The following is an 11,319-nucleotide window of genomic DNA, read 5'->3' as shown; positions in this document are numbered from 1 at the left end:
TTCGTTACAATTTGTCCCACATACAGACAGTAACAAAAACTATCTTGAAGTGTCAAACTTATCATACATATAGACACACATGTGCAGTATTGTTAACTTCATACACACATATCTCGCTGTGGCTCACCTGGGCATAGCCGACAAACTAAGGGGCAAACTTTCCAATTGTAGCCTACCAGAATAAGATAAAGCAAAAGTGTGTCAAACTACACATCATTATCTTCAAACCATGTACGTATCTAGCACAAAACATAACAAAACAAGTGTATAGCTGTACAAAGCCACCAAGCAATTCCATCACTGCAGCCGATTCACAAGAACTTTCTACAGTATGTGAATTACGTGTAGACTTGTACTAATGAATAACTGTAGTATGCATGCATTGAGCTGAACCCTCAAAAACATTCAGTAACTCATGGATACCATTACACGTGTTCTTGATTTATAGTACTGCTTGACCCGCTAAAAATATTCCATGTGCGTGATTCTAATTTATATGTTTGTTCATTGGAAGAGCAGCTGAATTTAGCACCACAATAACATGTAGCCATGTATAGCATGACATATACGTACATATGTACACACTTTAAGACATGCAAACACTGACCTTCAGGTTCCGAGGATGGATGTAGGAGGTCTTTCCACTCCACATTTCATGAAGAAGACTACCATAAGCTTTAGCCAAGTTCCCTCCCATCACCAAGGGGTTCTTCTCATTGATATGCTTACGGTATGCATCCTCTGTACAAGGCAAAGGGCACAAACTCAATAACAAAAGAGTATACATACACAAAAGTTAACCATTTAAACAATTAGCTACAGTACGTACAATATACAGTACATATGCACACAGCATCAGTATTAGGCTTGTGTAGCTAGTAAATTTTGTGCCTCTCATTTAAGGGTAAGAGATATAACAAACAGATAGCACATATACAAAAATCAGTTGAATAAAAGTACAAATCAAAATTAATAGAAAACTAAGCGACTGAATACAGTATGTTTATATACATGCAGTTACCAAATAAGTGTACAATTCAGTACTATGGTAATTGTGCAACATGGTACATACACATTATACAATATAAGTGACTTACTCAAAAAGTAATCCGTCAAAGTGTACGTATTGCTGAGACACTGAAATAGAAGCAATACATTTTTTTATTTAATTGGTATACATTACATGTCAAATCATATGTGCATTGTAGACATACAGTATAGGCACACACACACACACACATGCACTCACTCACCCACCCACACACACTCACACACACACACACACACGCGCGCACACACACGGACATGCACACACACATGCACTCACCCAACCCACACACACACACGTACGTACATACATACCTGGAGAGCAGAGTTCATAAAGCAGGTATTCCCAAGATTACTGAGACCACACACACCAGGTTCAGATGGTTGGTCATATCCCCAATAAGATGATGAGCTCATTCCACTAGTTGTGAACCTCATGGAAGAGCCAACTGTACTTGACCTGTAATGGACCACAACAGAATGATATGTAGTACATTATGTGTGTGGGTGAATGTACGTATATAGTACCCTGGTGCCACTTTCCACAAGGACCAGAACTAATAATAATTAAAAATGAATATTTATCAATTTCTAAAGCCAGATAATTTGAGCTTGATCCTCATGCACAATGAGGGTTCTAGTGAGGTTGCATTTTTGCTTTCAGCTGTGTCCACATTTTTCAATGCACTAAGCAGAAGTGTGGTGTCTTTAATGCAAACTACAAAAGAATCTTTATAAAAAGGAAGATATACTACAAAGAATCTTTATAAAAAGAAAGATATACTATCACACTGTTTAAAGTAACTGCAAAAATTTTTATAGTTGCATGTCCTAGTACTTGAGATGATGATACGCAAGTTTAATTTGTCCTCCATAACCATGGTCAGTACATGTAGCATAGCTAATTTCTAGTCCTTATCAGTGGCGTAGCCAGGAAAAAATTTTTACCGGGGCAAAGTTTATACATTGACCTAAGGTCTGCTTCTGACTCAACTGATTCACAAATACTTTCAAGTATGAGTGGTGCAGCATTTGGAGGTTGACTATCTGGTTGGATGGCAGAAAGTGTTTTAGAAGACTTAGCATTATTGTATGTGTCATAAGTTATGTTTCAGTTAATGCTACAGTTTACCATGCTACAATTATTTTAGACTAGTTTAATTGCACTTAACACAATTTACTCTGGAGATATTTTGAGTGGTCAGGACTGCAATGGAGGTCATAGTCATGCACACTATACCTTTTATTGATCTGATGTGATGTTAAAGTGAAAGATTATCTCTTTCATGTGATGCTCAACTGCATGTGCTAAGCATGTCAAGCTATAGACCACTTCCATGTAACACGGAGAAGCCGTATCATTTTTATAATCCGTATCACGGTAGGCAAATGACTGGCTCAGCTGGGCCGATGCTATGATGTGTTGAGTGAAATGGCGAATGTCTCCGAGAATACAATGAATAGTGAAGTGGAATCTTTGCTGTTTTGAGGACAATACTTGACAGACGATGAAATCGACTCGTTGAAACAGTCACTAGGCTCGATGAAGGTGGAGAACTTGAGAAATCTGTCGAAGCATTTGGGAGTACGGTTAACTGGCGCGGTGCGGAAGAGTGACATAACTGAAAGATTATTAGGAATGGCACGAATTGGAGCAATACAGCCAAGTAGAAGCAATGATACAACTCCCATTGCTCTGTCGTACTTGACAGATGAAGTGAAGAGGATCTTGAATTTATTACCATCATTCTCTAGTGTCACTCACTGGACCAAGACCTTAAGAGGTGTTTTAAACGACTTCACGTTTATGAATCTTATAATTTACTTAGTCTATGGTCATGATAAGACATTTGACATGGATTCTCTGAGAGCCTTCAAGTCTCTGAAGGCCTATAAGTATTTTTATGATGGATACGTAAAGAATGTGTGGTTGTACCAGTGCCCTGTCTTGCCTGAGTCCGCACTGAAAGCGCTTTATTTTCGAGCTTTTGTTTACCATTCATTTACGTACCTGTGATGAAGCACTGGAAGTGTTTGTCAGTGTGAATAGTGAAAATGGTGATGTCTACAGTGCTCAGTGTTCTTGTGTCTCTGGATGAGAATATAACTGTATTGCCCTGATCCTTATGTTATGTAGAGCACCATTAAATATATAAATAGTATCTAGTTCATTAATTGTACAGTTCCATAGTATTACATGTAGCTATACGTTTTCTCTTTTCACAGATTGGGCCAAGCATGCAATCACGTGGCAGCTCTGCTGTTTTTTGTGGAGCACCATGTACTGAGACAGAGTGATGAGTTTCCAACTGAAGTGTCCAAGACTTCTCAGGCAATGAAGTGGAATCAGCCACCCAAGAAATCGGTTCCACCTACCTGTGCGAATGACATGGTATTTGTGAAGCCTAGTCATGGTTGAGTGGAAGAAAAGCACATCCCACGAACCTCTTTTGATCCTCGCCGTCCTTGTCATCAGAAATTAGATGAAGAAGCTGCACAGAAGTTGCTTGAAAGAATAGAGAGAACTGTTCCTAGTACAGGGCTTGGTCAGTTTTGGAAATCTAGTGCTACTGCATTAGATGTGTCATCTTCAACACTGTGGAATCACATCTTGTTCAGCCGGGAGCATGCCACTACTCTCACTTGCGACAGTTTGTTTGACCCTACAACACAGCAGTGCTATGAGTACTTGGATAAAGCAAAGTTGGATATTGATGTAGTTGAAAGGATAGAGGGAGCAACAAGGGATCAAAGTGATTGCAAGTTAAGGCATGCACTAAGGAATGTAAGGCTGACTAGTTCCAGGTTTGGTGAAATCAGAAGCAGAAAACAGACAACAGATTCAAGACGATTAGTCAAGGATATTATGGGATATGGCAAACAGCTAACAGTGTTGCCACCCCAAATCCGTTGGGGTAGAGAAAATGAACAGAATGCTATTAGATGTTACATTGAAGATTGTCTTAGTGTAGGTGAAGAAATGACAGTCACCCACTCAGGGCTGCATTTAATGCCTAACAAGTCTTACCTTGGTGCTAGTTCAGATGGTATAGTACTATGTTCCAATGTTGATACTTCATGTCGAGGTTGTGTGGAAGTGAAGTGTCCGTATAGCATTGAGAAATGCATTACTGTTGAAATGACCCCCTCTGAAATAGCCAGCAAGTTTGGACAAAAACTTTTTATGCAGCAAGATACTGATGGTAGTTTACACTTACGACACAATAATCACTATTATGCACAAGTACAAGGTGAAATCGCCATCCTTGGAGTTGAGTGGTGCGATTTTGTTGTTACAGCAATAACACTGTTGTGGTTGACCGCATTCTGGCTAATTTAGAATATTGGAATCAACTGGAACAGTTGTTAGAAGACTTTTATATTTGTCATATCATTCCAGAAATACTATCCAGAAAAATATTTACACAATACTTTGGATCTATATAGATCTGTTGTATGTACATGATTTTGTAAAATATCATTACTATGTACAGTGTTTTGTTACAATAAATTAACCAACAACTAAAGGGTTGTCAAAGTTAGTAAGATACATGCATACACATTAATATCACTAACATACATATAATTAGAAAATTGACGGTTAAGGATTTTAAATCGCCGGCCTCCGCCAATAACTCTTTCTATGTGAATCCTGTACTCAGCAATCCGCCTGGTCTTTTCAACATCAAACGCTGACATCTGTTTTTGTGAACCAAGTTGAGGCGGTACATTTACAAGTATACCTTCAAAAAAATAGTATCCTATCAGTGAGTGATATTATATCAATTGTTCTATTTTAACAGCTTGGAATGCATTTTAAATACGTATCTAGTTCTGTGTGAATTTTCCAAGCCATAAAACTAGATCCTTAGGTAATACAGTATTTGTACCTTTACTTGCCACACTTTCTTGAATGTCAAATCCTCGGTCAGCCATAATCATGTCTCCCTTTTCAAGTAGGTCAATGAGACCATTCCTTTCTGTTATTTCCTTATCTGATATCCGTCCACCCCAAGCTTCAGATAGAAAACTGACAAGGCCAGATGGTGTACATCCAACAAGAAATTTCCATGTATTTCTACTTTTATACTGTGAGTATGTAGTTGATGAGTTTAACAAACTAGATGGACGTTGGCATTCAATTTCATAACAGTCTATTATTATTCTAGTATTTGGAAATTTTGACTTAAACCTTTTGGGCATATGTTGATCTATTTGTTGACGTGACGGAAATGGGAATAGCAATCTTAGTTCCTTTGATAAGAAACATATCCATGTTGAAAACAAACGACAATATGTAAATTCAGCAATCCCAAATCGTACAGACATATCAGTGAGAGGTAGTGCAAGTCGCAACCCCACCAAAACTGCAAATAGTTGATTTGCAATGCTCAGATCCAATGTTTTAGTTCGAGGAATATAATTAACACTCTACATCACTGGTATATTTTCCATTCCAGGTAATGAGACATTTAGCCTTAGGCTCTAGGTACTCCACCAATGCCATGAATGAATCAAAGGTTGGCATCCCAGTGTAATAACAAGTTAGTTTGTCGTCATCCGTAATAATCTCTATGTCAAATTGTGACCTTGGAGCAAACATTATTGTTTCAACTTGAATCTTGTCATCCCAAGGCAAATCAGTTTGACACTCTGGAACAATATAGAACACATATAATTATAGACATGAGCCTCGAAAAGAATGTATTTCATGGCATCCAAGGTACAGCTTCAAACATAGCTTTAATACCTACAGTTACATGTAGCTACAGTGGAACAAGAAGGACTAACCAACTTCAGCAGGAACAGTGGGGCTGGGCGAATGCTGATTGGCACTGCTGTTGCTGTTTGCCAAGTTGTCATTTTCATCCATGTCGTCATCCAGGCCAGGCTGCACTTGGGGTGGTGGAGATTTATTCTTGCAGTACAACCCGTGGTCATGTTTAAAAGCTTCGGATAGTGCCTGCCTTCGTGCTAAATTTGTTTTCCGCTCCAGTTCTACAGCCCTATGGACTTGCTTACTAACTTGACTGCATCGTTGAGCTCTTTCATATCGTGCCACAGAATCCTCTGGAGTTGTCGGTCACTTTGCTTTGGTGTTAATAGTTGGTATGTAGTCTGGATTTGTCGGAGTATCAGACTTTTTCTTGGATATAAAGTGATCCGAACAAAGGCGGTCATCATCCCCTGGTTGCCATGAAGTTCCATCCGGGTTTCGTCGGTCCACAAAAGCTATCCATTGTCTTCGTCGCTCTATGTCGGGTGGAAAATGATAGAAACTAATACCATAACCCTTCGAATACCGGTTATTACACCCATAAACCACACAAGTGGTTGGCATTGTGGTCTAAACAATACTCGAAAAAATTAGAATTGCCTACCAGAAAAAAAATGTTGTAATTTTTCGTGTAATTTACGTGTTACGTGGAAAAGGTCTATAAGGGGGTCTGGGGGCATGCTCCCTCAAGGAAAGTTTTAAAAACATAGCTATGCTTTGAAATGGCATGTGGAGGCTATTTTTGATTGAAACTGCTATTAATGCATGATATGCATGATATGCATAGCTCAATGCAATGCCATGCAGTTGACTCATTGACACTTTTGAAAAAACAATTAACATAAATGTAAATTATTTAGACCAAACAGTGTAATGAGAACAGTGACCATAATCTGTATACTGAATGCTCTATTAGAGTATCTCGATCATTTTACAAATTCAAGTAGCTGTGAGTCCAGGTACCGTGTCACCATGGGTTCTAGCCCTGCTTAGTACTACAGCCATAGATTCTATTATGTGTGGTACAGTAATGCTATCTAGTAACATTTAAGTAGAAAATCCGGGATGCCAAAACTCAGGCCTGCTCAGCCTGTTGTTGAGCATTTTTACCGAGGCAGCTGCCTTGGTTGCCTCAATGGTAGCTACGCCACTGCTTATTTGCTTGTAACACAAATGCAGTAAACTGCTGCAGGACTTATGAAACAACAAATATGCAATTTACTTAGGTCATTCGAATAGCATCTGTCACCTTAGACTTAGATCTTGTTTATGCAGAAACAGAGGCTCATATTGAGACGAAACAACTGACTAACATTTAAGGAGTAACGTGTATGATGACTGAGTTCATCAAAATTACGTAGGATGCATTGTAAACAGACATATACGTATGCGGAATTTGTGTTATAGGATGTGTAGATAGTGATCACAGTGGCATCGCAGTTTCTAGAGCAACGAGGTTATGATTACGATTTCTTCAACGGTTGACAAGTCTATCAAAGCCAGGATATGGAGCATTTATATTGCCTGTATAGAAGTTTGGGCTTATGCAGCATAGCCAAGAGGCTAGAGTATCAGACTGATAATCAAATGGTTCAAGGTTCAATGCTCAGTTACTGTTATTATTTCCTTGAGCAAGAAACTACTCGCATTGCTCCAGTCTACCAAGCTATATATTGGGGACCTGGTGGCCTGATACCAACTGGAGAAGCTATCCATATCTCACAATGGACAAAGGCGCAGGTAGGGCTTCAGGTGCACACACCTTCACCTGTGAGGCATAGTACAGCCTCCTGTAGGCTTGTAGTCCTGCCACAGGAGGATTTAACTCTTAGCACCTAAGCATCCCAGTGCTGGTTCACTGTGTAGGCATGACGATGCTAGCACGGTAGGCAAAGGGTTTGCTTTTTTGCTTTACGTGTGTGTGTGTGTGTGTGTGTGTGTGTGTGTGTGTGTGTGTGTGTGTGTGTGTGTGTGTTGTGTGTGAGCATAGCGAAGTGGCTAAAGCGTCAGCCTGATGGACACAGTGATGCCAAATTTGTATAGTTGCTTTTTGACAAGACATTCCCAGTGGCTGCCGATTGTAATACAGCGTCTATTGGAATGACACCCCCTTGGGGGTCTAAAATTAGCATTATTGTGACGTTAAAGTATTTTGGAGATAGCCCCTAATTGATTTTGCTGTTTAAATGGAACCTTGGTGGCCTGGTGTCAACTGGGGAAGCAGCATCCCACCCAGCTGCAACATCATTGGGTATCTGGTGTAAACTCCCATAGTGGGTGAAGGTCCAGGTGGGACTTTGCATACCCACATCATCACCTGTGAGACATGGCACACCCCTACCAGCCCCAGGGAGTTTGCCTGCGCTGACTCATAACACCTGAGTAGCATACAGGTATCACAGTGTTGGTTCACTTGGTAGGTGTGACTGTGCTAGTACTACAGCTGAAGTTTTGCTTTGTTTGTGCGTGCATGCGTGTGTGTCGAAAGTGTGTACTCACCCACTACTCATGGATGATGCTGTGCCATGCCCACTTGATCCTCCTCCAACATCACTGGGTCCTCCTCCAACATCACTAGATCGTACTGATGACATCTATGGACAAGCAAAATTATCCACTAACAATAAAGAATTGATACTTACATTAGTTCTGGTATAAGTAGTAGTCTCTCGAGGCCAAGTGCCATCGTCTTTCTTCTGCTCTAACAGCAGCAACTGAGAGAGAAATTTAAGGAAACAAAATAGAAGCACACATACATTTGGGCGCTTACATAATAAACAGACACAGACACACTACACACCTTTACTGCACACCCAACAGTCCCCCCAAGGTCCCCCATCTAGACTACCCATCGAGGTGAGGGATACTGAGTAACTCATTTATAAGACTGTTCATCAACTGAGCACGCTTGAGTGTAAACATGAAATTAAGCTTGTTGTTGGCTTGCAATGACAACATGAGGAAGCTGACCTTGGTCACCATCTGGCAGGTGTGCTAACTTTAGCTGTACCAGTATACAGGCCCACAATGAGGACATTGGTAGAGTATGCACATGCACATATGTATGTATATATCTATGTGTGTATATATATATATATTATATATATATACAAACTATACACATACACGTGCACACACATACACAAATATGCACACATATACAAACACATGCATGCACGTACGCACACACACCTGGTTAGTATACAGTCCAGCATCTTGTATGGAATTTGGACAACAGGTCATAAGTACTGAACATGTACTTGTGCCACACACGACACTCCTTCTCTTCAGGAACAGAAAACGTCTCCTTCATCACCTTCATAAAATCAGCTGGAATAACAAAGACACCATTTCTAACTTCAGTTAAAAGTGTACACCACCAACACAGGCACAATAAATATGGTACAGAAAACTTTTAGCAGCTTAAAATAAGGTTTACAGAACTATAAATCTATTCCCAAAAAGGTCATACAAGTATATGCCACTTGTTACACCTACGTAATTGACTGTATTTATTTACTACATGAATGCAGTACAAACTGCACTCACCTACAGTGTCTGCTCTACTGAATTTCTTGGTCTGAAAAGCATCCACATCTGGATGTAGCGCAAGCTTGAATTCTACGAGGTACACCTCAACTTTGCAATGTTTAACGTATAGTCCATGTTCCACTACTTTGCGAGGAATAGCTCGCGATGATTCCTCTATTCCACACCAGGCCACAAACTTCTTCCACACTTCTTCTGGCACCAGAGAATAGTCCAAATCTTCCATCAAGTGATCTTTTAGGGTATCTCTATCTCGATCTACACAAGCAACATCCCACATACATTAATGATGTACATATGTAAATTTTAGCATATAATGTGCCAACCAACTAAAGATTGAATCTGAGCTACATATATAGGTACACAAAACACAGCACTGATTATTTATTAATACATTTCAATGGCCGATTGTTAAATCTGGAACTGAAACATACACCACCAAATCACGTAAGAAAAAATTCAAACCCAATGTTTTTGCAAGTCAGCATTTTCGCACAAAATAAATATGCACAAGATATGTATCACTAAACAAGATAAAATAAAACAGCTAGAGTTTCTACAGAGATTAGAAGTACATAGTTATTGTAGGATCACTGCAACAGAGAAGGAATGGATCATTACATAGGCTAGTTGGCAAATCCGTTTTTTGAATCACTACTTAACACTTATGCTGGGATATACCACAATGCATTGTACACACATTTGCCAATTGTCTACACCCAGGGTAATAACATTTTAACACTCATACAGTCCAGACTTCACTACATACTGTATTGCATTACCTTTGAACAGTGCTGAGGTGTCCACAGGCCCTGGATGGGCAGAATCAGCTCCCATTTGTGCCTAGTCCCATGCCTCAAAGCCAACATATTTCTTCTACTGCTTAAACCATCTTACATCCAATAGGTACCTGAAAATAAGACACACCTTAACAAAACAGTTTTAGGGAGTCCATTATGGACAGCCGGTTATAAGGACATAGGGTATTGTTGTGAATCACAGCTTGACACTAGTAGAATAAACTAATGCGCACAAGAAATTTAAGGCCATTCTTTGAGATATTTTATTACCACTATCCTAATCAAATTTAAAATATCCTATACAGTATTGCGAATAGCGTCATTTAATGCTTCCATGGTCAACGTACCACTGGTCGCCTTTCTCCAGTCGCTTGTGTAGTTGCGGATTAATTTCATCCTTCTGTGCTGAACATCCTGGAGCCTTCTCTGTATCACCTTTCTCTTCATCATTAGTTGGAGGAAGATGCTTGTTAGAATCGTTGCCGGGAGGATTCGAGCCTTCCTCTGCTTCAACATTTTCGGGCATGGCAAAAGTAGTAGTATAAAATGTAACAAAACTTGAAAGAATTTTTACTGTAAATAGACTTTCTAGTGAGTATCGTCATAGATAATTAACGAGAGTAGAAATAACTCCTGAGAAAATTAAAACCCACAATTAATAACCTTGAGCGAAATAATACATTGTAATTGCACTTCCGGTTGAACTTCTAAAAGTCTCGAAATTTATCTCGGAAGTGATTAGTGGGTAACAGCATCAGTAGTTAATAAGTAAAAAGTAACACCGATCACGATTATGCGACTTTTACAGCAGCGAGTCTCGCCTGACGCCATAATGGTCTTGCCACTTAAGGTAGGGGCGGGAGTTTCCGGACAAAGTTTGTACATGTATTAGAAAATTGCGGTTTATTTCTCCTCAAGAGAAGAATGGATTCTAACATGCTTGGTGCCGAATTGTAGCCAATGAAATAGGCTATCAGTGGTATAAATCGTGAGTGGTAAAGTGTAGGGTACTAGGAGAAAGAACGGTCTAAATTTGCAATTTGAGAAAATGCAAAAGATTTATGAGGCTGGGGTTTCCGGACACCAGTAAAAGTAGGTGTACCTGGCATTGCTATGGGAATTGCTGTACTCCACTGAGTGCCGTGG

General features: G+C 39.7%; 1 protein-coding gene and 1 long non-coding RNA gene across 2 annotated transcripts; both read right to left on the bottom strand.

Annotated features, from left to right (window-relative positions):
- Positions 1–583: 583 nt before the first annotated feature.
- LOC136252208 (ubiquitin carboxyl-terminal hydrolase 4-like) lies at positions 584–1,502 on the bottom strand. Its single transcript, XM_066044602.1, has 3 exons — positions 1,363–1,502; positions 1,098–1,137; positions 584–741 (listed from the first exon to the last, which is right to left on the bottom strand). Exons 1-3 carry the CDS (start codon positions 1,483–1,485, stop codon positions 587–589), a joined length of 318 nt encoding a protein of 105 aa, XP_065900674.1. The 5' UTR covers positions 1,486–1,502; the 3' UTR covers positions 584–586.
- Positions 1,503–8,342: 6,840 nt separating this feature from the next.
- On the bottom strand, positions 8,343–9,627 carry LOC136252212 (uncharacterized). Its single transcript, XR_010699416.1, has 3 exons — positions 9,017–9,627; positions 8,467–8,538; positions 8,343–8,418 (listed from the first exon to the last, which is right to left on the bottom strand). It is a non-coding gene; the product is annotated as an uncharacterized lncRNA (long non-coding RNA).
- Between the last annotated feature and the right edge of the window lie 1,692 nt (positions 9,628–11,319).

Source organism: Dysidea avara, chromosome 4 (assembly GCF_963678975.1).
Source record: "Dysidea avara chromosome 4, odDysAvar1.4, whole genome shotgun sequence".
Lineage (NCBI taxonomy): Eukaryota > Metazoa > Porifera > Demospongiae > Dictyoceratida > Dysideidae > Dysidea > Dysidea avara.
This window is presented reverse-complemented; position numbering and strand designations above follow the sequence as displayed.

Coding starts and splice junctions, on each gene's coding strand:
- LOC136252208 (XM_066044602.1), bottom strand. CDS start 1,485: ATGAGGTTCACAACTAGTGGAATGAGCTCATCATCTTATTGGGGATAT. Junction 1,138..1,362: donor TTATGAACTCTGCTCTCCAG/GTATGTATGTAC, acceptor CTTCTATTTCAG/TGTCTCAGCAATACGTACAC. Junction 742..1,097: donor TTTGACGGATTACTTTTTGA/GTAAGTCACTTA, acceptor TGCCTTGTACAG/AGGATGCATACCGTAAGCAT.